Source organism: Poecilia reticulata, linkage group LG17, assembly GCF_000633615.1.
Source record: "Poecilia reticulata strain Guanapo linkage group LG17, Guppy_female_1.0+MT, whole genome shotgun sequence".
Lineage (NCBI taxonomy): Eukaryota > Metazoa > Chordata > Actinopteri > Cyprinodontiformes > Poeciliidae > Poecilia > Poecilia reticulata.
This window is the reverse complement of record NC_024347.1, coordinates 17,606,110-17,633,002: the sequence shown is the minus strand read 5'-3', so window position 1 is coordinate 17,633,002 and position 26,893 is coordinate 17,606,110. Positions and strand designations below refer to the sequence as shown.

Genomic DNA, 26,893 nt, shown 5'->3' with positions numbered 1-26,893 from the left:
GGTTCTTRGAAAATCCAGAATTTGCTTTCTTATGACACTATTTGCTGACATGGTTGTAATTATTTAAAGAAAGCTGAAAGTACAGCTCTTGCATGCTATTCAAACTACAGCAAATATGATATTAAGATATATTCTGCAGAATATTAAATAAAAAGCTTTTTACTCCACGGGTAGATGACTGATATCGGTAAATATTTAGAAAAAAAGTAAGATATATATTTTCTCATTGGCTTTCCAATAGTGTGAATAATTTGTATTTTGGCTAGTTTTTTGTACATACTCACCGCCTTCTTTTAGGATAAAATGGAATTAAGCCACTATAAAGTAAATGGTACTAAAAAGAGACATGCTTAAAAGAATAAACCAGCCGTAGTGTCAAGAAACATACCTTACTGTTAAAATGGTTTGCAATTGCATTTTTGCCATTTTGCAGCTGTGTACCTTTTTATTTAAATGGCTCAAAYGATGTTATATGTTAATATCTAATTTGAAATTGCACCTTGACAAGCAAAAAAACAAGAYGTTTCTTCCTTCMATTTGTATTCTTGTCCTTAAGATGTGATTTGRATTKCACAAGTTGAAGACTCGAGAAGCTGAATGCTTCAAAAAATAATCTAGCTCCTAAATRKACCACAGTATTAAATTGTTGCAATAATTGTTGGAGTGCACTGATACCTCACRAGAATTAAGTTATTGATGGAACTTAGATTTCTTGGGTCACTTTGTCAATAAAAAGAAACAAMMMMRMRWRWSWMWAWMTMYMMCASWKKTGKGRRAAARWSTTRTYAYYWYYKYWSMRYARTRRWKWRWTKWYTTCWTMWWMWWYWYYTYMYMMMRYARYAAMAWRWKSTKYWTKAWSAAMARAMRAMRAWGMWRCWWSWYRRYASWWYRTTKYTKSTKRYWWCWWMWAWAAYWACWMMAKAMRWMAWAAWAAYAWCWTMWWWRATGWTTTGATTATTTTTTATGATGGAAAAAAAGGGTTAATATRTGACCAAGCCATGCTGAGAGTTTTATTTCATTTTAAGAACATTTTCAGCTGTTGCTGTCCAAGGTTGAGGATTGTGAAGATAAGTGTTAAAGGTGTTTGAGAGCTTACAAGATAAACGCAATCCACATCTAATGAATCTTAAATTAAAATCACAAATACTTTAAAAGAAAACGTCCATTAAAAGCGCCCATGTAACCATTGCAGAGCACTCAGGACTCGCAACAGCGTTGAAAGGTGATATCCACAGCCAGACCAATAGGGGGTGCTCTATGCGTTCTGACAACCTGAATGCAYGTTGCGAGTAAGAAGCGGAGGCGGGGTTTAAGCAGTAGGGGAAAAAAAGATTACAGATTAACGCAGAGCAGAGGTAAGCAACCGTGGACCGGATGGCCATGAAGTGGTTGCGCTTTTCGCTCCTCGTTTTGGGGGTGTTCTCGCTGTGTTGCTCCACGGCTGGTGACAGCAGCGGCATAAAGAAGATGAAAATGCAATTTGCTACGGGACCTCTGCTTAAGTTTCAGATCTGGTAAGCAGACGACGAAAACAGAAATCTGGCGAGTCATTGCAAGCTAACTGAAAGAAACCAGCTAACATCGCCGTTCGGACACAAGCGAATAAGATGTCAGTTAGTTTGTGTGCGGAAAAAAAACGGTAACTAAGGAGAGCGTCAACTACCGTGTGTTCTTACAGAAACGCCGAAACAAAATTTGTGAAAGTAAAATATTTGGTAGCTCACATACACATCGGAAACATGGCTCCACTTCCGCAGTGAAACATATTAAATCCTCTAAGAACCGCCCCAGCGTATGTGGATTAGACAAACATTTTTTACGTAAGGTACAGACTACATTTGGGGGTGAGTGAACCTGTGCGATTCAAAACTTTTGGTTTGAATCGCACATGTAAAAAAATCTTCACTGAACCTCAAACGAAAACGGTCAAAGCAAGTCTCCGAGCCGCTAAATAAAAGATTAACAAGCAGCACAAGTGTTGATTTATAAGCATAATGCAAATTAGACCCAATAAACATTTACTAGATGAACTTGGTTCATTTTTAAAGCAAGTTTTAAGTTAACTTTTGTTACCAGAATGTTCACCACTAAAATATTTAATCTTTTATTTAAAAAAAACAAAAAAAAAACGTTTGTCATTTTCTGTACAGACTATGCTGATGTAATTAAACAGAGATTGTACATCATGATAAATGGCAACCTGGTTCTACTCAAATCCATCATGACTATATCAATGTTAAAGTTTTGTACAAATATGTGTTAGTAGAAGGTTTTTCACTTTATTTTTGTTCAGCTAAATTCACTTTGTACCTCTGACAGCCTGCTGATAACGATGTTGTTTTGGCTACTTATKACCTGTCTGAAACGGGTCTGTCTAGATTGTGAAACTTCATTTCTTAGTAAAGCTGCTTGTATAGAAACATCAAATGGAAAAAAAMMMMCAGAAAGTTAGAAAAACTGACTATTGATTTGCATTTGCACAGTGTTAAACTTGGACACTCAACTTCACCTCTTGGTGTTTTTGCTCTTTACACACATACATAAATGATGATGCATTCGGCACATCAAGTTGGTATATTGATGCATAAAATACCTCTGATCCGTTCTTTAAATGAGCAAATACGACAGGATTTGACGCCACTGTTCGGAACAACTTATCACTTAGAAAGTTTCGACAAGCAGAGAAAATGTGTTTTTAGTKAATTTCAAATTGTGATTTTTGACAGTCTTGGTGAGTACAAGCAGACCCTCATCTGCATTGCATATATTCTCAATAAGAAAAACGAGTTGCAACAAGTTAAGCAAAGATTAACTTCTTAAAATTACTTTCAAAACCGAGTGGAGGAAAGTTATGCAGAGAGAGCAACAGCTGTTTATTTGAATTGGGGGGAAATGTGAAATGTTGTGCACACTGGTGGGACTACAGGTGAATGAAATGTTCAGATTCCACAGGTGTTTAGAAATAAAAATTCACTGCAGTTAAATATCTGACTGCAGACGGAAAAACGSGAGGAAAGTTCTGAACACTCTTATACTTGAGCATTGTTCTTAATTTCTGCTGCTGTTCATTTATCTGATGAAAAGGGCCACTTATTWAAATGACTGAATTTCTGGAAAATCARGAAGGAAATCAGTTGTTGGTGTCGGTAACTCAGGAACATGTGAAATGTGCCTCAGGCTCCACGATACGTTTGGAAGAAAAAAGAAAATCTTTTTATAACATTCAGCTGCTCGGGAATTGAAAAGAAAATAAGGCCTCTTCTTCTCTGCAATACAGTGGAAGTACTGTCTTCCAGTAAATGCTGATAACTATGTTGTTTTGGCTACTTAAATTCTGTTTTTCCAGTTGTACAACCTGTCCTCCTTTCCTTCTGCAGCATTTCCTGAGGGTACAAGCGGGTGTTTGAGGAGTACACGCAGGCCTTGTACCAGCGGTACCCAGACATCCGCATTGAAGGGGAGAACTACCTTCCTATACCCATCTATCGGTAAGGGACAGCCATTGTCTAGCGGCTTACGTTTGGATTAAGTCCAGCCAAGGATCAGGTATAATTTGTTTAACAAACTGAAGTTCCCTTGGATACTCATTTGCTATTATCACGTGTAACAGACGGCTAAATGTCATCAGTTGTAGATTTGGTTAGGACCTGGAATGTGCTTTTTAATCATCAGCTTGTATCGGGATGCAGTGGTATGTGCCCTGCCTTTTCTGATTTCAGCTGATTAGCAGGTGCCTCAATAAATGAGCATAGTAATGAAACGTAGATTCATTTATTCTGTTTAAGCGGTGAACTTTATTTATTACGTAGATTGTGATGTACTCTAAAGTATATGTACTCAGTATTTGTTTGGCAATGCTTTTAGATGAATTACCACATCACTGTGACCTRGAGGTTTTCASCCTGTGGCATGGAATGTATGTAATGGGTCTATTTGATTTTACATTTTGGACTAAACTACTGAAGCTAATGAACTTCTGAATAGCTCATTTGTTTTGGCTAATTTGTGCTCGATCATCACTGGTTGAATCCTTAATACTAATCAATCGATTTTTATTGGTTCTATTGCTTACTTTGCAACRTTTCTCTTATTTCAAGAAATAAACTGGAAGAAACAAAGTCAGACTCTGTGAAACCTCGGTCCCATTAGAGTTGCACTATATTTGCATCGATGGGAGGCTGGTTTTATGCAGCCTCTGGTGCCGCATTTCAACAGGGAGTGTCACCGAGACTCCTGGGTCTTCATCTGGTCCACTTAATGAGCACACAAGAGATTGGCTACATTTCAGAGAGGCGACTCTCTGAAATATCTCGTCACATGCTTCAAATGCTCCAGACATCATTTCTTTGAATTCTTGTGAAGTTTGTCATTTGCTTATGTCACAGCAAGAGCAAGATATTCCTTCAGGTAGCTTTTTGTTTCACCAGTTCTGCTTTTAAACGTTAGAAGTTGCGCAGAGTTTAGAGTCCAGCTTTGGTTAAGCTCAGATCTTGAGCTTCCAGGGCTGGTCTCGTAGCTATAAATGACCCCTTTTATTCTTTCGGTCAACTAGTAAACATGACTTTACTCATTTATTATATGAAATGGAATGTTTTGGGTTTTTCTTTTTTTTTTTTTTTTTGCTCAGATCAAGTTACTTTTATTGAGGTGTCAATACACAAAAAAACTTATATTTTCTTCATAGGCATGACTAGTGCTCTTCTACGTTTTCTCTGCCCCACACCTAAAAAAAAAAAGAAAATGCATAGAGTTATCAATCATGGAAGATATGCTGGCTGTGCATTCCAGCAACGAATGATATGAGGTAATGATCCATGCCGGTTACTCATGAAACGCTGTAACAGAGCTCTTACATACGAGCTGAACTCCTGGGCAGAGTTCAGGGCTGGAAGCCATTCAGGCAGTGYGCGATGTGCCTCAGATAATCACATGGCTGTGGTCCAAGTAGRACTTCCAGTGGTTGATGTAGCAACACCACACATCAGCAACATTAAGAAAARAACATGTTTAAATGGAAAATGGGGAAGTTTGAGTAACTTTCAGTTCACACTTCCCTCAATGATGTAAATGAATAAGTGGCAGAGAGACTGTCCACATGTAGGACAGACATTTTCCCCATATTTYCTGATTGTTCAGGTGTTGGATAGAACATCATCCCAGTGTGCGTTGTGTTCTGCTTCTGATGAGATCGTATCTTATTTCCACAGACATGTTGCGTCCTTCCTGTCTATGTTCAAACTGCTGGTGATCGGACTGATCATAATCGGCAGGGACCCATTCACTCTCGTTGGTGTTCAAGCCCCAGGAATCTGGGAGTGGGGCCAGCAAAACAAGGTGAGGATTTCTGTTTCATTCTAAAATCACACACTAATAGGGGGGATGTGGAGGATGCTGCCATTTGATTCAGCTGCTCTGGGTTTTTTTTTTTTTTTTTTGGGTTTTTTTTTTTTTTGCGCCATTACAGAAATCACTTGGGTTTTATTTAGAATTGGAGAAAAATGGTCTCAGGGGTGTACATATGCACTTGTAAGACAACCAAAGGTCCCACGATTTCATTTTAGGCTCTCTAGCAGAGCTCTGCATGTTTTTAAAGTTCAGTATTGCTTAGATTGTTTTCMCCGGGGTCATTGATACTCCCATCAGAGAGTGTGTTGCATCACAATATTCTGTAGTTGCTGTTCCTTGGACAAAAAATTTTAAGATTGATAGTGACAGTGTTGGGTTTATGTTTCGCATCCACCTGAATAATGTGTAGTTGCGTCCCCGCTAATAAATCTGAAGTCAGCTTCACTAATGACACCAGATGCTGTAATCCTATCAACTAATCAGCAGAGCGTTTTGTGAAAGAGGGTTTCAGTCTTGGACATGAACAAATCAGTCCAAATCTGATAAAATAGTATAGAAAAGAAGCTTGGTTTATTCCATCACTTTATCAATACGTGGGTTTGTGAATTGGCAAACCCACTGATTTATTCATCTATTACTTTCTCTRTCTGTTTTTTCAATCTATGTCTGTCATGAAATTATTTATTGATTCTTTGTTACATTTCAGTTTTCTGTCCATAACACTTGTTATCAATACTTTTCAAATAAATGATAATCCTTCAATTTGTGTCAGTYGTCGGCCCATCCATCTGTTGGCCTTCCTGTCCTTTGTGGGTTTATGTATTTAAAGCTTGACCCTTGTATGAATGTCATTGAGTACTTAAAGTTTCAATAAATCATAGTTTTTGTTTTTTTTAAATGGGATAAAGATTACTTAAAACTTTGACCACAAAACATGGTTAGGGACCCTGCATTATTCAGCATGCATATTTTATTTTATTTTTATTTTTATTTTTTACAAGAATTCAGTGCTTTCTTGTGGATTCTCTCTAATGCCTGGCAGGTCAAAACGAACATATCTCATGTTAACTTTTTTTGTTCAGACTTTTAACCCAGTTTTTGTTCTTCTTGTCAGATATATGCCTGCATGATGGTCTTCTTCTTCAGCAATATGATTGAAAACCAGTTAATGTCGACAGGAGCGTTTGAAATCACATTAAACGGTGAGCATTTCCTTTCCAGCATGGCTTCAGAGACTAAACCCTAACTTCTTGTTCGACTGTGTGACATCAACAGCCTTTTATTGGTGAAAATGCATTATTATATTTGACGTGTGGAGCTACATGTGAGCAACATTTATTACTTGTTATTGTGCTGCCGCTCCAAGCATAAGAAAAACTCAGCCACATTCAAAGTCTTGTTTCTATAGACGTGCCAGTGTGGTCGAAACTAGAGTCGGGTCACCTCCCCTCCATGCAGCAACTCGTGCAAATCCTGGACAACGAGATGAAGATGAATGTTCACATGAACACAAGAACGCATCACCACTCCTAACCCTACTTTTCAAATCCTGGCTGGAGCTGAAAGCCCCTCCTTGTACGTTTACTCTGAATTTCTTTTTATGTCAGCTCAATCTTGACGAGGTGAAACGTGTGACCCACACCGACTCTTTCTTGTCCCCAGGTTCGAGGTGGGCTTCTCTCTGAGCTGTGAAGTGATGTTTATGAAGGTCTGCGCTGAAGGCAGGAGGACTGCTGGCACAGACTGGATGCCCCCCCATCACTCTTCACCGCGCTCCGCAGAGACGTCCTGCCCCCGACGCCAGAGCGGGATCCATGGCAACAGTTTAGGCTGTTCTGTTATGTTCTTGTACTATCCATATTACTGCTGATTTCATCCAGGCAATTGGTGGTCCACTGAGGGAAGATTTAACATCGATTATTGTAGTCTTTAACCTGTTTCATATAATTGACCTTTGTGAATGGAAAAAAAAATAAAAATGTTATTTGTACCAACGAGCCATATGTAGAATTCTAAGTGTACCTGTAAGAGACGTAGGGAACCGTATCAAAAATAACCCAATTAAGATCTGTAATAATTGTTGTGAAAATACCATTAAGACCATGTCTTGGAAAGATTTCTGAATAATTTTTATATTTACATGTTGGAGGAAGCTATGAATATTAATAAAACGTAACAATTTCTGTGTGATCTGGGTTAAAGTGTTTCTATTTATCAAGGATTTAAAAAGACCAATTAATTTATCTCACTTGTGTAGATTATTTTTCTCTTTTCTGTATCTCTGCTTGCCTAAATGTTTAAACAAAAAGGAGGACAGATTAACATCTAGATGTTTTTTTTATTATTATATATATATATACACACAACTTTTAAGCRTGTTTCTGGAATAATTTAAATAACTTGAGGTCGAGAGAAGCTGAGGGGTCAGGTAAATTCCACCATACTTGAATCTTGCAAGGAGATGCTGGCATGAACTTAACCATTGGTAWTTTTCTGCAAATCAAAATCTATTAAATCAATTTCTATATGTATTTGTCAATGTGTAATCACGTTGATACTGTTATTCATAAATCCTGATGTGTCGGTGAACCATCTAAGTGGTTTACAGATGAAAGCAGTCTGATCTCCCTTGTGCTCATGTTGATGTGGTTAGGATGTATTTAGGTTCTTTTGATTAGGCCAAGCACATCAGGTTAGATATCAAGATCTAAAGGTTCAGGGAGCCTCGTGTATGGCCACATATTAAAAGTCAGGCCTGGGGAGTTGGAAGAGTATGCTGTAGTTATTGCATTAAATAACAAGAAAGATTGTTAGAAATTAGCAAAAATACAATGATAAATTATTATGAACCATATTCACATTCAGATTACTGAAAATGAACCACGCTCCATAGATGTTCTGTCTCTGACACCAGAGTTGGATTCATGAATATGAATACATGGGCACTGATGTAGTTCATGGATGGGTGTACTGCACAGAACATGGACATTCTTTTCAGTAGATGTCCATTTCTTGATCAGAAATTTAATATAGTGTTATGAAAAGGTGAGCTTTAGTTCACCTCAGCTTTGAGCCAAAATTATCWAAATGTCCCGACAACACGTGAACTATCCTGAGTCTTGAGGAGTTTCAAAAGTATTCTAGTTCACTGGGATGCAACCACACTATACTGGAATCTGACTTTCACACATTAGTAATATTTAAGGCACCCATGTATGAAGGCTTTATCGCTATCAGTCATCTTCATCTCCACCAACTTCCAGAAGTCTTTGAGCAGCAGCATGAAGATTGTGAAGAAAGTTTTATCTTAGGAGATCAACTTACAGGGTCACACCAGGCATCCAGGCATTGGTGAAGATGTTAAATATTGGTTACCAACTCTACCGTCTATTATTTCAATAGAAATATGCTGAAGTATTCTTGCTGAAGTTCAATTTCTGGCCACTCCACCTACCTCTGCTAAGCTGTAAACTATTCGGCTAATTTCAGTGCAGCAGGTCTCGCGACATTTCATTGACTGCTGCAGCACGTGCTGCACTGGGTTTAAGCGGCCAATTAATTAAAGGTTAAATAGCAGGTGACAGTTCTGCTTCACAGTAGTTAGGCAGCAGAAAACAATGGGTGTGGGACGGAAAGCGCATCCCCCAGTCTGCTTGGTTGCGGCTGTTTTTCTACTGTGTTATTTGGTGCCGCTTTCGGACTGCCTTCGACTGAGGAAAACTCAGAGACCAGCGGTGAAGAAAGTGGCTGTTCATTCTCCCACCGCTATTGTCCAAGAAGGAAAAATTCTGCTTGGGAAAGTTTTCAAGAGCTCGGATATCGACAAAAAGTCGTCATCTAATGAATTATTGGATGACSAATCTGATTACCAGGCAGACTCCGCRGGTATGTGCTAATGGTGTTAAGGCTGCTGCTCTAGTGTGGAGTACATTTAAGAAGCRGATAATTCTTGTCGGAGWAACTTGAAGGATTTTTATCGTCTTTGTTTAGTAAAGAACGTCATGGTGTGGGTAACTGAGTTGTGATGTATTGCCCTGAAACGCTAGTCGACACTACATGATTTGCTTAGCTAAATGAACCAATAGGCAGTTCGTATGTTCCCCTCTAAAATGTCTCACTGCCTCAAACTCAYGTGGTTAAACCAGGCCCAGCACAGTAGTTTGCTACACTTGCTTCATGAGCAAAACCTGTCAGGACCTCAGGTTTTAGAGGACCACAACTGTGTAGCTTGTATGCTTTAAAAACGAGTGAGACAAATTTGAGTCTTCCTTTGATCTTATAGACTGGTCCCAGGAGATGGACATGGATGAAGCCTCCAAGGAGTTATTGGAGCACTTGGGGGCACATCTGGATTGTTTTGATGACCACATGAAGTTCAGGTCACTTGGAACAGAGGCTTCACAACTTTCAGTGGTGCAAGGTAGTAGTTTTTATTTTTTATTTTAATATGCATAAACAGTACTGCACACTGATGTAACTTCTCTTCCCCTACAGAAAATGAAGCCCCAACACCTCTGTCCATGGTTCCTCCAAGCTGTGGCTACAGGATATATGGAACCTCAATAACATTCATTCTCATTGTTCCATTTGAAGGTTGCAACATTATTGAGCAGGTACCTCAACCCTGTTAAATGACAGTCATGCATATCTTGCATACTTTGCTTATAACTTCAAACTCGTTTAATACAGATGCTGCTAAGTGCAAACAGGAATAGAGCAACTGCCTAAACTAACATTCTGTCTTGTTTTCCAGGGTGGAAATCACATACTCCCTCTACTCTGGCAAGGCCATCCACTGTCCCTGCTGTGTCCCAAACATACAGAACCTGTGGCTCCACCCGTGGGGCCTGTGGCTCCACATACGGGGCCGGTGGCTCCACCCGTGGGGCCGGTGGCTCCACCCGTGGGGCCGGTGGCTCCACCCGTGGGGCCCTTTGACTTGTATTATCTTCACACAACAGATGATCCTGTTCAAGGTTTCCCCTTCTACCCATTTCCTCATCCACCTCCAACAGCTCCTCCTCCCACTGCAGAGCCGAAAGTCCTCTATCCCCAGATTCCTTTTAATCCAGAGCTTCTTTGGCCGTACTGGCCTCAGCCTCCAGAATTACCTCCAGTCTATCCTTGTCCTCATGGGAAATATCCAGTGCCTGTACAAAAGACTCCCTGCATAACACAAGATCCTGCCACTACCCAGACTCCTCCTGATGCTCCTGCAATGTGGTATCCTGTGATCTGCCTACCTCTTCTTCCAAATGAGCAACATTTTCAAGACATGTTTTATCAAGGTTAGCTTTGAAAAGTTGAAATAAATGTTTAAAATAAAAGGGATTTGTGTCTTTGGTTGCTGATCCTACATTGTGTATTATGGTTTTTTTTTTTTTCCCCCTCCAGGGTTATTTTGGTTTGAAACTGAAATGGAAGCTAAAGTCTATGTATGGCATGGGTCAAGTTGGACATTTTTATTGAGATGAAGAGTGGTCTATGGAAATTTGATGATCACACTACAATCTGTTCTTGTAACTTTGCCAAAAGTAAAKCTTAAAACCTTCATGATGTCCAACCACTTGGTGGAATTGARAGRGTGTGATAGCGGGCACAGTCAAATTATAAACTACTTKCATACAGAGCTCTGACACTGCACTCACTATGCCTGGTGGTGCTCGGAGGGCCCAGAAGTGCTGGCGCATGGCAGCCTTGCCTCTGGTGGGTTGTAGCCCAGGGCTACAGGCCAGTAACTTTCCATTATCAGTATGTGACCAGTGTTCACCCCTTTGGTGTCCTCTGGACTTGGATCAAGTGCTGTACAAGCTGTTTAGGGTTTATTTTTCAAATGTGCAAGAGGTCAACAATAGTTTAACAAAGGGACACATTTTCTCAATCCAGTGTAATTTCTGACATTTGAGTCTGGATTTTTTCAGACTAATTTGATGTAAGGTCAAGTTTTCTCAAATTGTGGCTTGCAATAGATTTATGGTGACCTGGGACATTTAGGGATATTGGCACATATTACTATAACATTTATTTTAAATGTATATATTACCTTTTGTGATAGTTTTCCTTTGTACAGTCTTGCTCTTGATATGGTAACTAAATKTAGTTTATTCCGCTTTTATTCCAACTGCACTTATTTTAGTCATCCACTAGATGGAAGCAGAGRRAAAATTGTAAAGTTGGGGAGTGCCAGTTCAAAGAACTTTTATTTTTAGACCTACTTCCACTGTAAATGGTGTTCATTTTGCCACAAGTATACRGAACTCCCTCCTTCCTCAGAAAGAATCTCATAACTGTCTCAAAAGTTAACACATGATTAAAATGCTGCAGTGCTCTGAAATGTGCTGCAAATAAACTATTGCAAAGGTGTTGACTTTTTATCCTATTTTCCTTACTTCACTGAATACCAAATTTTTAAAAATACTCCAATCTTYTTAGGCCTGGCCTAACATTACTTTGCAAACATTTTCCAAATCTGTCAAATTGTAGAAATATCTGTCTAGAGTCCTCTTTAAACTTTTTGATTTCAAAACTAAACTTTTAGATTTAGTTCTGAACTGTGGACTATTCCTAGACCTTTTTTTAAATTTTGTTTTGGATGGAGAAAACAAAATCTTGATCTTTACCTTCAACCATACGGTGGAAGGTTTTGAGTCAAAACTGACTATTGTTAGTTCATTTTGATTTCGTTTACACAAAGCACACAGTTCCATCTGAAGAAACACAAACTGAGATCATAACACTGCTACAACCACATGTAGTGTTCTTTTAGTGATGTTACCCAAGCAGAAAAAATGTCTAAACTGTATGCMATGGTGCATCAAGAGTATTTGTCTAAGTATGTTCACACATTAAATTATCACAATTTTATATTGCACTTTTGGTGTGATACAATTTATAGATCAAACAAATAGTACATTTAGAAAAGAAAAAAAAGTCTTGAAGAAACTGTTTTTTAAACAGCAGGTAATACAATATTTTCAGTTACATAATTCATATAAATATGCAAATATATCACAAAAATATTTTTAAAACGCAATTATTACACAGTTCTGTGTCATCTAAGGAATTTATCTAATGAAGGTAGCACGTAGGACAAACATTGCAGGTTGACCAATCAGAAATGTGGCTCTGTTTGATCATACAGTAGTCATTTCGACATTGATTATGCAAGATCTATGAAGAAAATTATGAAATAATCCAATGTGAGTAAAAATAAAAAAAAATCATTAATTCAAATTAAATTATTGATTTTCAAATGTCAATTTTATGATGCATTTAATGAATCACACGCGTTTACATGATTGTAGATTAAATAAAGCTGCCTTTTTCTTTGTGAATGAAACCTGGTTGTCTACATTACTATTTTTTTTATTTTTATTTWTTACACATATTTGCCACTTCATGGCTCCATTCTTGGTTTGAAATGCTGTGCAAACGCGTCAGCGTTTAAATTATCTAAATTTAGTTGTGACTTAAARAGCCACGCAATGGCAACGAAACTGTTCAGACCAAAAGGTGATCAGGTGTAGCCAGTCCCAGCTGATTACACGCCGCGTTCTCTCGCACCATTTCATTGGCTGGTGCAGCAAATACTGTCTTTGCCTTAAAACGACAAGTTATTTTAAAAAGGCGTGACAAATCAATACTTTACAGAAGTTGCGCAGGGTTGAACGATGGGTAGAGAAAAAGTTAAAAATCCCGCTGTTTGTTTGGCTGCAGTTGTTATTCTGACGTGTTACTGGGTGAAAACTACAGACTGCTTTCGACTGAGGAAATCTCAGAGACGAATCGTGCAGAGAGAAACTGGTTTTCCTCCCTCAGGTCGAGTTCAAGAAGGAAAAATCGTGTTCGGGAGGGTTTTTGAGGTCCCCTATGGAAGCAAAAAGCACTCTAAAAACGCTTCAGTGGATGATGAAACTGATTATCAAGCAGATTTTGCTGGTACGTATTTCACAAGTACTTAATATAAGGAAGGTGTCTCCAGCCTGGACTATATTGTCTGAATCTTGAGTGACAGTTGTTTTTTTCCCTCCCTTTCTTTCATAGGCTGGTCTCAGCAGGCTGACATGGAAGAGACTTCCCAGGAGAAATGGAACCCCTTAGCAACCTCTCTGCATTGTTTTGGTGATCACATGAAGTTCAGGTCACTTGGACCAGGAGCTTCACAGCTTGCAGTGGAGCAAGGTAAAACGAACATGTTCAAAGTAAATTTGTCACTTGTAGTGGATATTAATATCCCCCCACTCCACAGCACATGAGCCCCCGATGCCTCTGGCCATGGTCCCTCCAAAATGTGGCTACAGAATGCATGGGAGCCCAATGGCCTTTGTTCTGATTGCTCCGTATGATGGCTGCAACATGATTCAGCAGGTATCCCATAATTTGCTTTAAAATGGCTTGTGTTAAAGTAAAACTGTCTTGCTTAACTTTGCAAGATGTTGGGATACATTTCTGAACTTGGAGATTTCTTATGCAGATACTGCTCTGCATAAAACTTGATGAAATAAGCAACTGTAATGTTCTGTTCAAATGTAATGTTTTTTTTTTGTTTTTTTTAATCACAAGGGAAGAAATTACATGCTACCACTACTCTGGCAAGACCATCCTCTGTCTCTGTTATGTCCCAAACGTGCAAGAACTAAGGTTCCCCAGATGCCCAGCCAGCCTTACTTTGACCTTTATTCTCATCTCTTCCCTGCACTGGCTGAACCTGCAAAACCTGTACCACAACATCCAAATCTTCCCTTATACCTGTATCTGCACCCTTTGCCACCTCAGACGACTGCCCCACCACCTACCACATCGGTACCTAAAGTCCCATATCCTCAGATTCCCTTTCCACCGTATTTCCCTGTCCCATACTGGCCTCAGTTTCCAGAATTCCCTCCCTTCTTGCCTTATCCAACTGAAAAACCTCCAAAGTCTCCAACTTCAGGACAGAAAACGACAGCAATTTCATCTGAAACTACAGAGTCTCCTGAACCTACCCAAGGTCCTTCTGACGCCCCTGGACRGCTATATCCCATGGAGTACCTTCCTGTTGTTCCAAATGAACATTTTCCGCACATGTTTTATTCTCATAACGGCTAGTGTGAAGCTTTAAAATAAAGTTTTGAAAACACAACTTGTGATTYGTTTGTATTCAGGTAAATTCATACTGACATATAGGGGGTATTTCAGTGCTTCCCCAAAAGCCTAACAAGCTGGGATGTTGTGATTTAAAATTTTGTACACTAAAAATAAAACTCTGGGTAGATTAAGTATTTTCAAAATGGATCAGGTGGTTCTCAGTCTCACTGCAATTATTCATGGGTAACTCGTGATGTCCATCTTGTTTAAGACCAATGAAATATCGCTCAGCTCTCGAGTCCTACTTCTGACAGGATTGGGTGGAACAAGGCTTTTTTTTTTTTTTTTTTTTTTTTTGGGACAAAACTAGTTGTATGCTCACTCTATTCAGCCCCACATTCCAATGAAACATGTCTGCGTTTCATTGTAATGTCTCTACTTATTATATTGCAGGACAAACTCCCACTGTCACCACCAAAATATAAAATTAAAGTTCTATCTATGTGTGGTTTGGGCTATATTCACAATTGTCTTGATGCTCCATTCCAATTCTTTTGCCGAGTTTTCTTTTTTGGTTTTGTTCATACTAATTAAATGTGACTTGTGAACGGTTTACGACCACAAAGCGACCCGCATGTGCACAAAAATGTAGATGTCACACTGTTTATGGAAGTAATGTCACTGTTTATGGATCGATTTAATTTATTTAGCAATGGGAGCAAACRGCACTGTCAATCATAACCAAAGGGAAGGTAAAAAAAAATCAACTAATAGCAACGGCCTTTATTGTGCCATCGTATTGATGACTATACAATTACCATGTTGCCAAACTTGTTTGAATACAAAAAAAAATCTGATTTTTTTTGGTATATTGAAATTAAAAATCATACATATTTACAGGTGGAGAGTAATCAGTTACTTTTATTTGTAATTTTAAAAAAGTTACATTTCACAAAACTTTTACTTGAGTAATGTTAAGTAAATCAACTTACTTAACATGGGACGCCATTTGACATGGCGTCCCATGTATTTTCCTTGTACCCACAGTTTGATGTCTGCTTTTTCTGATCACAGTACGCAAGATTTCTCGTTTCAATGTTAATCATCTGAACTTTGCTGTGCTGTTTGGAGGGCAAGTGAATCTAGAGTATATATACAAGATATACTCAAACGGCAACRTGTCCATGTTGCCATCTGAGGTTTGGTTGGTTTCATAGGCTTTATATTGATAACTGAAATTTAGACCTTGGTTTCTTGTGCCTTTGTTGGTTAATTTCTGAATATATTAATTTCTTCACATTTATTTACCYGTGGGTTTATTTCTTTCAATAAATGSGAAACAGACGTGATCAAAGTGTTCAGTCAGAATATTCATTAAATATTAGGGKTTTTTTACTCTTTGTTCATGTTTTGGATGACTTTTTTTTGCATCTTCTTTTTGAGTAAAAACATTTCAAAGTTATGCAACTCTTGAGAGTAGCTTTTGGTACCCTACCAAATTTTACAGCTAAAGTTATTTGAATTGCATGCTGATTTGTATGTGGTCATGGTTTATAATGTTCTTGTCAGCATTAAGATCTTCTTCTTCTTCTTCTTCTTCTTGATTTTAATGGCATCCAACCACTAGGATCTCTCTTTTGAGCAGATAAATAAAGGGTATAATCTGGAGCAAACGCTAAAGAATCACCAGTTTGAACCTAATTGGCAACAGGGGGTGAGCTGTGGCTGATTGGTTGATTCCTTAATTGAATCACCTGGCTCTTAGATTGCATGTACTATTTAAAAGGTGTGACTGAGACATTATCCATCATACTGAACTGTTGTGTTTCCTTGTTATGATGGAAGGTGGTGTGTGGCGTAGAAAATGGAAACCAATAGCTGCTGCACTGCTCTTGTGTTCTTTAGTGCTTGGTCTAACATTTTTTAGCTGGCGAGAATTAACTAAAGCACTTAAGGTGGGGAGGAGTTCTGAAGTGGAAAATGCTACGTTTAGTGGAAAAGAGTTTGAGTCGGCTCCTTCTGTGGCTGCTGGTCCAAAAATGGGATTAAATGATTCCTCAATCCAAGCTGACACCAATGGTAAGCCACTTTTCATGTCTCTAACTGTAATTTACCAATAAGCGTTTAATTTTTTTGTGTGTTTGTGTGACAGAAGCTGGCGTGACTATGGGAGATGAATGGAGCTCTGCTAACTCTTCACTTCACTGTGGCCCTAGCAAAATGAAATTCAAAGTGATGGGCCTGGGTGCTGCTGAGCTACAACTGGACATTGGTAGGAGTCTGTATTGCAATTATTTAAATTGTCTAAAGTTACTCTGCTAACTTAATGGGCTTTTCCTCGYAGGCAACTCGGAATATGTACCGCTTAACCAGGTGCCTGAAGCTTGTGGTGTCTTGGTGAACCAGACMAAGCTTGGACTTGTTCTACTTGTTCGTTATGACAGCTGTACAGTTTTACAAGAGGTAAGCAATTTTATTACCACTGCCTTTTGGACTCCAAACTTGCATCACCACGGTTGAGTGTAAAAGCAGAAGGCGTTGTGTAATTTGACCTGTTCCATTTTTCAGAATGGGACGTACATCTTCACAATGAGATGGAGGGGGAGTGGCATTAATTTAACCTGCAGCATGCTTCCAATGGCTGAGGTTAACACAACAGAGCCTGCTCTTCCTTTAAAAGATGATTTGCCTCACGATTCCCTAAGCCTTCATCGTATGAGACGCCATTCAAGATGGCGTCCCATGTATTTTCCTTGTAGTCCACATAAACGTTATCCACTCTGCCTGTATACCCCGCCACCTACAACTACGACCACTACGCCTCATCCCACCACGACCACTGCTATCACAGCTCGCCCAATTTACAAAAATCCCTACTTCTGGAAAAGACTCCTTGCACTCTACCCACTGTATTCTCGCTACCTTAAAGAGCAGTCTCATCCCCTGCAATCCTATTACCATGCTTATAGACATCCAGTGTGGCAAATGTATCCCCAACTAGCTCYGAAGCCTCAGGTAGCTAACCACCCCTTCTACCGCTACTTCATGGATTACTTTACTACCACGATGCCAACAACTACAGTCARCATGCCAAGCGGTTACTGTCCATACGCTAGAAGGACTGGACCTTTCGACAGGCTGTTTTTTGCTCCAAGAATGTCATTTGGACATCACGATATGCCAGACGACCAGCAAAATGTGTCTCCGCAGATCAGCTCTGGATACCWAAGTCCAGAAAATCCTGACTCTTTCTGGGAGTCATTCCCTTTGCTTTATCACACCGCAAGCCAAGATGATCCATACCTTGACTGGGAGGACATAACTCCTAGATAAGTGGCAATGCTCTCCTGTAACGGAAGTTGTACTGTTCTYCTTTGTAGGTGCCTGGGTCTCCTGAGAGTTTAATAAACATGTTTAACTTTGAACAATGTCTTGTCTGGAGAATTTTTAAGGTGAAACAATTTCTTTCCTTGGTGGAGCTTTAAGGGGTTTACCAGCTGGGAACCAGAACTCTAATTCAATATTTTACTGAAAGATGCTGTTTACTGGGGTGCACTCTTGATCAACTGTATGTTTTGAAAATCTGATTTTAAACGTGCTAGCCAGTAGCATATTGACATCGGGGAATGGGTTCCAAACTCGACTAACACCAGATGACGTCAATCTCCAGATGAGTGTAAATCTTATATTCTAAAACTCTGCCTCTACATTTGTTCCAAATTTTGGAGCCTTGACTTCAAAATGTAAAATTACACTAAGGTTTGACTATAAGATATAAATCTCATTGGTCCTTTAAAATGTTCAAATTTGAGTAATTTTTTTAAACTGTAATCCAAATTAGCCATGTGAATATATATATATATATAGCTACTTTTAAATTACTAAGTTTAATTCTAATTGACTAATCAGCAGGTGTTTTACTCTTTATATTGCAGAACATGTGCGTGTTCACCCCATTCTGTCTCTTTTTATACATTTCCGCATGGTGCTCTCTCCCTTGGGCGCCCTCTGATGCTGCATGTGAACGAGGAACATTTACACTTCACTGAAACTGGGCTTCATGTGACTGCGAAGACTGTGCAACACTACACTCTGGGAACAGGGTACATCTTTTGTTTCTCCATAGTCACTTGGAATAGCTGTTTTGAGTGGTACTGRGCTCCAAGAAAGAATCCTAAATACCCTTTTAAACAAGATGGATTTAGGTTGGTATACGTAATTCAAATTTATGAAGAGCTTTTGGAAGTCGAAGGTATGTTTTTTTTTTGTTATCTTAAAATATTGCTTGAATTTCACCTTCAACCCCAAATTTTCTTGACTGTTCCATACAGTTGGCCTTTTTGGAAGGATATGATGTGAATTTGGCAGAAGTAGAAATGTTCAGAGGGGACACACCAGGCCACTGGTGGGAGGACGGTGACGGCAGTAGGGATGCTCAGCACCACGAAGGACGCTGCATGGCTGAGAGCCCCAGCTGGGCCGATGAAGTCCAGGACATCTTGGTGCCACAAGCTGAAGGTTGTTACTGTGGGGGACGATCCAGGCTGTCCAGCATCTCTGTGAGTGACCGAGTTACAGCTTCTCAAATATGTRCGCACAATATAAATGTAAAAGTTAACATGTTCTGGAGAGAATTTCCCTCTGTATGCTGGGTATTTTTAGTTCTGTGCAGATGACGGATGAATGATGATTCAAGATGCTTTGATCGACCCACTGCTTCACTGTGACACAGCACTCTGAGGGCAGAGCRTTTTAGTACGTTTGAGCAGATGCATCATCCGCTTCCTCCTCTCTCTTTTTATGGAAGATTGTGCTTCAATCCGTTCACACAAAAACTGGAGAGGAAACAAGAAGTTGGACATAAGAGGAGGCCGTGTTAGTGTCGTCATCATCTGTTACAGAACCTTTTTCAAATGAATCAGGGCCTCTCTCGTTGTTTTGTCTTCCAGTAATGCAGTCAGAACAGAACAGTACATAGTCTGACTCACCTGGAACTCGACTCCTTCACCAAATCTACATATCTTGTGTTTTTATTTTCAGCAAAGGAAAGATGGAGGCTAAACGCAAGTGAGGAAGATGGAGGCACAGATAACAGATCAGGAAAACTGTGGCAGCTCTATCTCTCCCCTGCCTCTCCCACTCTCTACCATTTCTGTCTCCTCTTCTGCTTCTGTCTCTTCCCACACTTTCAACCCCTCCTCCTCCTCCTTTCACTCTCTGATGCCTCTCCCCTCCCCATGCTCTCCTCCCTCACTCTCCTCTCCTTGCATGGACCTGCAGTATACGAGAGCTCCACTGCAGTGTAGAGAAGGGCAGAACGGCCGTGTTGGTACGATGCGTTAGAAGATGGTGCATCAGGAGAAACGCGTTTACCAGGTGTGTGGATTTGGGTTTGCGTTGGTGCGGGGATTCTGAGAGCAGAGTGTTTGTCACATGATTTTCACAGGTATGGGGGATAGGTATCTGCGTAATGGGTGTGCAGCGGGAGATGTCAGCCATAATGGATGAGTTGGATGTCTGAAAAGGGAGTGGATGTTTTCACGTGATTCCGATTTGTGCATCTCTCACTTTTTATTTATATCAATTTAATCCTTATCTGGATTAACATGATCGTAAATCATTTTTGCGTCTTTGTAGTGACACTTGTCYTTTGTAAATYGCACTCTTGATGGCTAAAAATAGGTTGAGGTGGTTATTCGGCATCACTGTGGTGTCTGGTGTTTTCCATTCCATTCATCAATATGTGCTTACWATGTTTCAAGGTGAAAAATGATGTTAGTGTGAGGAAGTGGGGGGACATCTGGCCATCTGTTGTGGGGGAGCAAAATTGTAAAGACTCTCACCTGATTCATGCTCTGACATCACATCCTCATCTGAATGTGCGTCACAGAACCTGAGGTGCAGCTATATAAAATTTTGTGYGAGTCTGACTGAATTTGGATATGATTTTTGTTTAAATATTTAGAGTCCCTGAGATGATTGTTTTGGTGCTCAAAGGAATCTTGCACTCTAATTTGATTCCAAGACTAAAAATAAAAGGACTTTCTCCAAAATGGAAGGGTTCCTCAGCTTTCATACCATACAGGATTACGATAAAAAAAAAAAGTGTAGAAATCTAAAAGGAATGACATGAAAGCTGAGCAGAGCTAAAGAGTTGAAGCTGTGAACAACTGTCTCAAATAACAATGTTGGAGTATGACCGGCCTGATGCATTGAAAACCTTTGTGACTCCTTGCAAACTATTGCTTATACCTGAGGGATCCTTGAATATAATTTAGGCAAGACTTGTTGAGAAATACATCATTTGATGGTGTTTGAGCTGAGAAAACCTTTTTAGCACATGTGTACAATTTATAAAGTTGCTAGCCTTGCTTTTTAATTTTTTTCAAACAGTGCGAAAATGTAATGCACAATTCAGTTATATAGAAAAATCAATAGAAGAGTGCCATCTAGTGGACGTTTAACTCTCCAGCAGGGAATTTAGATTTTYAATAATTGTGGGTTTTGCTTCAGTTAAAAATCAAAACTGCACTTACCACARGTCTGTGTTTAAATAACATGTTTCTTTAAAATGACAAAGTGAAAGATTAAGAAAAATGTAAGCATTAATCCAATTCACATGAAGATGAATTAATGAATAAATCAAAATAAAAAGTATACAAATTGTAGAAAAAAATATATTATGCACTCTTACCTTTTCTGCTGGTTTCTYGTGTTTTGTCATTTTTGAAAGTCTTGATGTAACACAAAATAAAGTTAATAYCTTTGATATTCATTCATAACAGCAGCTCAGATCTGACTTCTTGTGATCTACCGATCTATATATGGAGAGGCATCTGAGAAACTGAAACTCTCAGATCTTTATCATTTAATTCACTGAAGAAATGTCTACCAAACATAACCTCTTGAAAGGGTAAAAACACTATTTTTGAAACCTTTCATCATCCCTAATATTATTATTGCTAGTAAAGCCTTTGTAGCTGTAACCAATCAGCTCAGTCCCTGCTAATGTCCAGGGCAGATGAGTGGATGTGACAGTGTAGGAACCACACTTTTATTAATATCCTTTATCATTCATGCGTGCTTCTTTTTTTTCTTTTTTTCTTTTTTTTCCTGGTAGGCTCAGAGGAATGAGAGAGAGTCAATCAGGCAGAAACTTGCCCTCGGCAGTTTCTATGACGACGAGCCTGTCATCTATACCAGCTGCAGCAAGAGCACCCCGTCCTCTCGGTGGGTTTTAATCTGTGTCTGTGAGTGAGTGTGTGTTTGGTTTGAGTTTGATCAATATACATTTTTTTTTTTTTTTTTTTACTAAATCTAACAGAATTACTGTTCTGAAACTGTCGGTAGCTAACTTGAGAAAGGGGGTAGGGTAGCATTAAYATTTTGTGAAGTTTTTAAGTATACATTCTTACACTGACTTCATACTTTATCACTCTTTAATGCTACTTACTCCACGAATTCAACATATATTGCAAATAAAACTCCTGATCAGTTTTGGTTCAATATTGGCAGTGACCAACATCTGGCCACCTTTTTTTTTGTTTTGTTTTGTTTTGTTTTGTTTTTTTTTCCAGGACTTCCCTATTAAGAACTGACTTTTCAAAACAAGAACAAAAACATATCAATATAAAAACGAGCTAAGTCACAGTGTCACTTCCTGTGCAAAAACAGAGACAAGCGTAAAAAGAAACATTAAAATGCTGATCCGAGACCACAAATAAGAAGTTAAAACATGACAAAAAAAAGCTGATAAAGTAATAGCTGAACTTTACTTGACAGATGTTGCAAATAGTATTTTTCCTCAGTCCTGATTAAAAGAAGCCAACAGTTTCTGCATACTGTTTTCAGTTTTTTTTTTTTTCTTGTTCAGTTCTGCTCCTCAATGAACTGACTAAATGGTCTGATGACCTGAGGTGTCTATGTCAAAACAGCAAATCTCAAATACATTCAGGTATTATAGTGCCTAATAGAACACCAATAAGGATTTAAATTGTATATTTTTACAAACAGGGAGTCAGGGCAGTGACATTGTATGATATAATCCATCTTTCTGTTTTTGCTCATGACTGGCAACAGCAAAAATTTAGCTTTTTCAAAAATCTAATCACATAAGACAAATTTTATAAAGGATGGAAAGGTTAGTCTCTCAAGGATGATGTTTATCCTATCCCATGCTTACCATTCCTGCTTTTTCCTTCTATTCAGTTTTCCATTAATATGACTATAGGACTTCGTGAACAGTCATCTTGCCTTCTGATTTTTTTGTATTTTAAAACTATTTTATGATGTGTAACAAAATATTTCATTCTTGGAASTTAATTTTTCAATATCACTATGGGCCCTATTTGTGCAGATTAATATTTTAAATGCAGAYCAAAAGTGAGCACTAATAAAAAACAAAATCCTTTACAGTAATGATTCATATTCCTARTATACCTAAAGTATTCTGCTAATTTTTGATAAACCTATGCTATAGGTTCTTCCATCCATCCAAYACATTTATCCTATAAGGATACTATTTATYATAGCGTGTTAGATTTATCATAGGGTTTAGCTTCAGCGTCCTCAGAGGMTAAACATGTTGGTACAGTGCTACCAACTGAGCCTCTGCAGTTCCAGCTTCAAAYRTCTGTGGAAATGTATTTTGTGAGAAACAGAACAKAACTTAGAAGAAAATGTTTAAATAAAAATTGTTGGATTTTAACAGACGGAAGGGTAGAACAGAAAGTAAAACGMGTCCTGWAAGGTCAGGTTCACTTCAAGGAGACGGACAGGAATCCCTCCAAGAAAAGCAGAACAAAGAGGTTCAAGTTTGGGAAGAACTGGTGTGAGCAACTGGGTGTATATTTACCCTCTGACATTTTGCAGAGGAAAATAGTTTGATCAGAAAACATTGCCTGTTTTGGTTGTCAATCATTCTTTATCTCCCCATTCCAGTTATTTTTTTCACATTTCCATTTTGTAGTCAGCAGTTTCCTTTCTAATCCTTTTTTTTTGTCAGTTAAGATTTTATAACAAAAACCTCAACAACACAGCCTCATTGGTTTTATTTACATAGCAACATGATGGTTGTTACTGCCCCCAAAACTGACATTTCACATTTGTAATTGAGGTTTTGGAAGGCATGCAGTGGAAGGAGTTGCTTGACATCATGGCTAATAACACACACACACACACACACACACGCACACAAAAACTCATAACACCTGTTTCGTCATTTCTGGTCAACAACAGCCTTGACCTCTTGTAACTTCTACACACTATTTTCCACCCTGTTTACCTAACACCCAAACCACACCTACCCTCTCACCCAGTTTACTCTTTCTCGTTAACTTGAGGAAGCGCTCTGTGAAACGAGAAGTGATGCGTGATGCAATCCATTAAACTGGGATTGTGGTATGTGAGCCACGTGACCCCCAATATAGGTACATTATCATAGGGTTTAGCTCTAAGTGGAAATTCCAGCTCCACCTCATCCTGTTTGTGGGATGTATAGCAAATTGTTCTGATCCTGGTTGTTGAGTGGTTTCCTTTCAGTAGGGGGTTGTCGTGGTGAGATATTGAATGAATAGCGCATTTATTGTTTGGAAAAGCTGTGGTTGGGGGACGCTGTGAGGTAACCAACTTAGCTTTTTTTTTTTTTTTTCGCGATAATTACTTTCAATTTCATTCTCTAATGCTTATCGTGATAGCTTGAGCTAAAAATTTGTTTTAGATCCTGGGAATTCAATTAAGGCCCTGCATATGCTTAATTATTCCTGATTTATCTATTAATTAGCTTTAACATTTATGTTTTTACTTTTTTTTTTTTTGCAATCTACATTCTACAGCTTAGGCCAAATTTGTTGATGTTGTGTTCAAAGCCATTGGTGGTGAAAAAGCTATTATTTGTGGATCTATTCAGAAACGATTCTTCTTTCACTTTTTTTTWATCTAAATATCTAATTTCCCTAACAATAGACATCAATCTTCCAAATTTTGAGGTTTTATTGCCGTCTTGTGCAAAAACAAAAAGAGAGAATGCACATGGAGTTAAAAGTTTTCCCTTTTAACTCCAACTTTGGTGTTGACTAAAAACCTTTCTTATTTTTCGTCTCAGGCTGCAGAGCGGGGTGAATCTGCAGGTTTGCTTCGTCAACGACAGCAGCAGCGACAAAGACAGCGATGCTGAGGACAGTAGGACCGAGACCAGCTTGGACACACCGCTGTCACCGATGGTATGCACCAGCAGATACTCCCTTAGGCATCCCCCTAAGCGCTCTTCACGCATCACAGTTGCATAAAAACGCACCCCGGCTGCTGCGACTTTCCACTAATTCCCCCGCTTCCCGTGCAGAGCAAGCAGAGTTCGTCGCTGTCGGACCGGGACACGGCGGAAGAGGACTCGGATCCGTTGGACGACTGCAGCGGCTTCTGGCGGGTGCAGAGAAGGCTGCAGGAGGAGGCACGGGTGGCGCTGGCACTGGCTCGACCCATGGCTCGCATGCAGGTGGAGGTGGAGAGGCAAATCCAGCTGCATAGACGTTCGCCTGTTGCCGACCTGGTTAGTCAGCGAGAAAGCGATAAGAGTTATTGCTGCGCCTTTTTATAAGACAATAAAAGATCCACAGCAAATGAAAAGGGGAAACTAGATGGAAATGGAATGGCTGCTCTTACAGTAAACACAATAAAGATGACATTAGGGACTTGCTGGGCTTCAGTAAACTGTCAATTGTCTGGTTTGTGTGTGTGTGATGCAAGAGAAAACCCCTGGTAAGTGAAGGCCAGCATGTTTGTCCCACTTTTTTATAGATGGGGAATATTTGCAAGGCCCATTTGAAGTTGACAAATTCTTGAAAACGACTCGATTTTGCTACTGTTCTGATGCGCAACAATTGGTTTGTATGCGTCTTTCAGCTCCCTCATCTGCCCCACATCAGTGAGGGGCTGGTGAAGTGGAACTTGAAGCACGGGGACATRCGGGACATGAGTCTGGGACAGCTCCAAGTCATAACAAACGACTTGCACTCACAGATTCAGAGTGAGTACGTCACACTACACAAGCATGCATGCAAGCTCTTAGACACCAGAGAAATGGGACTTCCATGACCTTCCAAATTTTGTGGTTACCTATGTCAATGATACTTAAAGGCAGTCATATCATAATTTGCTCTGGTACTTTAGTGGGCAACATATTAGTAAACAAAATTATTTTCGGTTGGCACCGTTTAGGGGCTTTCTGACATATAAAACTTTTATTATCTTCACGCAGATCTAAACGAGGAGCTGGTGCAGTTGTTACTAATGAGGGACGAGCTGCATGTGGAACAAGATGCTATGCTGGTGGACATAGAGGACCTAACCAGGTATTCTTCCACTTTGTAGCAGAGATCCAATGTTTCAAATGAGTGAATTTACGTGTCTTTAACTTTCGCTCTTCTCTGCTGCAGGCATGCGCACAGCCATCAGAGGCACCAGACAGAGAAAGCGGTCTCTAAATAAACTTCCTTATCCACATGTGTCCGTTTGCACGCCATCCAGCCTCCCATACCACAGACTGTTGACTGTGTTTTGTGTTTTCACTAACTCGAGCCATGGTCATGATGTTTGGAAACCCCCCCCCAAAAAAAAACAGACCTATAGCATGAACACGCATGCAGTTTATTGCATCGTGTGACTCAGTCTGAAAAGCCCCAAACCAAAGGCAAAAGAGAATAAGGTCACTAATTTAAAAATGGGCACAAATGAGTTGGTGCAGGTTTCTCATTCCCACTAGAGATAAGTCATGTTGTATGATTGTTTGGATAGGGGGGAACCCTGTTGCCCCATTTGTATTCTTGTCATTCTTTTAACATTTGGTGAATTTTTGCACAGAACTCTCATTTTTGGGAACAACTCTACACCCTTGTTTTCCCTTTTCCTTTTAGGACATTGATTTAAACCTCTCAGTGTGCCGCACCAAACGCTTGATTTTGTTGACGTGCTCTGTGTATTTGTAAAGTGTATCATTTATTCCACTATGAGCACTGCATCAAAGCCGTTTCATTACTGAAATTCACTTTTAGCATCTGCTTGCAACAGATTTTATCATTTTGTTTCTATCGATAGTGTAAGAACATCAAGATAGTTTAATGAAAAAAATAAAAATAAAAATGGAGTCGTGTAAAAGTACAAAACCTCCGGATAGGAAATATGCAAAATCATGTTTTATGCTTTATTTGCTTATGCCGACCATAAAACATGTCAGTTCCATATTAGCACATAAGAGTCAGAGAATAATCTATTTTATGTGTGTACATGTCTAAAGAGACTTTATTTAAAGAAGGATTAAATCGATTAGATGTTCGGTGTTTCCACACTCAGCTTTCTAAGAATGTCTATTCACACAAAGATGAACTTTATATTGTTTGCTTCATTAAGAAATGTACTGTACAACGATTGTAATAACAAATCCAGTAATAAATGTTTCAATTGTGAACTGAAGTGAGCTGCATTCAGT

The 26,893-nt window shown here is 39.1% G+C and overlaps 5 protein-coding genes across 6 annotated transcripts; all 5 read left to right on the top strand.

Moving 5' to 3' along the window:
• The first annotated feature begins 1,314 nt into the window (after window positions 1-1,314).
• On the top strand, window positions 1,315-7,536 carry selenot1a (selenoprotein T, 1a). The gene is made up of 6 exons (XM_008434168.1): window positions 1,315-1,514; window positions 3,378-3,488; window positions 5,208-5,334; window positions 6,461-6,548; window positions 6,755-6,921; window positions 7,009-7,536. Exons 1-5 carry the CDS (start codon window positions 1,375-1,377, stop codon window positions 6,877-6,879), a joined length of 591 nt encoding a protein of 196 aa, XP_008432390.2. The 5' UTR covers window positions 1,315-1,374; the 3' UTR covers window positions 6,880-6,921; window positions 7,009-7,536.
• A 2,071-nt stretch (window positions 7,537-9,607) lies between these two features.
• Window positions 9,608-10,702, top strand: LOC103479626 (proline-rich extensin-like protein EPR1). The gene is made up of 3 exons (XM_008434169.2): window positions 9,608-9,766; window positions 9,841-9,959; window positions 10,100-10,702. The coding sequence occupies exons 1-3, from the start codon at window positions 9,643-9,645 to the stop codon at window positions 10,637-10,639; spliced, it is 783 nt and encodes a 260-aa protein (XP_008432391.1). The 5' UTR covers window positions 9,608-9,642; the 3' UTR covers window positions 10,640-10,702.
• Window positions 10,703-12,867: 2,165 nt separating this feature from the next.
• Window positions 12,868-14,467, top strand: LOC103479627 (leucine-rich repeat extensin-like protein 2). Its single transcript, XM_008434170.2, has 4 exons — window positions 12,868-13,284; window positions 13,390-13,527; window positions 13,595-13,713; window positions 13,909-14,467. Exons 1-4 carry the CDS (start codon window positions 13,017-13,019, stop codon window positions 14,431-14,433), a joined length of 1,050 nt encoding a protein of 349 aa, XP_008432392.1. The 5' UTR covers window positions 12,868-13,016; the 3' UTR covers window positions 14,434-14,467.
• Window positions 14,468-16,218: 1,751 nt separating this feature from the next.
• On the top strand, window positions 16,219-17,840 carry LOC103479628 (uncharacterized). 2 transcript variants are annotated; one of them, XM_008434173.2, is made up of 4 exons: window positions 16,219-16,491; window positions 16,568-16,684; window positions 16,757-16,875; window positions 16,981-17,840. In XM_008434173.2, exons 1-4 carry the CDS (start codon window positions 16,248-16,250, stop codon window positions 17,743-17,745), a joined length of 1,245 nt encoding a protein of 414 aa, XP_008432395.1. In that variant the 5' UTR covers window positions 16,219-16,247; the 3' UTR covers window positions 17,746-17,840. The 2 variants fall into 2 exon arrangements, with proteins under 2 accessions (XP_008432395.1, XP_008432393.1); XM_008434171.2 differs by having other exon boundaries at window positions 16,565-16,684.
• Window positions 17,841-19,665: 1,825 nt separating this feature from the next.
• LOC103479629 (schwannomin-interacting protein 1-like) lies at window positions 19,666-26,872 on the top strand. The gene is made up of 7 exons (XM_008434175.2): window positions 19,666-19,788; window positions 21,533-21,642; window positions 24,515-24,632; window positions 24,752-24,958; window positions 25,312-25,435; window positions 25,667-25,760; window positions 25,845-26,872. Exons 1-7 carry the CDS (start codon window positions 19,759-19,761, stop codon window positions 25,894-25,896), a joined length of 735 nt encoding a protein of 244 aa, XP_008432397.1. The 5' UTR covers window positions 19,666-19,758; the 3' UTR covers window positions 25,897-26,872.
• The last annotated feature ends 21 nt before the right edge of the window (window positions 26,873-26,893 follow it).

What these genes read in the sequence shown, in the direction of transcription:
- LOC103479626 (XM_008434169.2), top strand. Translation starts at nt 9,643, where the DNA reads ATGGACATGGATGAAGCCTCCAAGGAGTTATTGGAGCACTTGGGGGCA. An exon ending in ACAACTTTCAGTGGTGCAAG is followed by an intron (nt 9,767 to 9,840) that starts GTAGTAGTTTTT and finishes CTTCCCCTACAG; the next exon opens with AAAATGAAGCCCCAACACCT. An exon ending in GTTGCAACATTATTGAGCAG is followed by an intron (nt 9,960 to 10,099) that starts GTACCTCAACCC and finishes CTTGTTTTCCAG; the next exon opens with GGTGGAAATCACATACTCCC.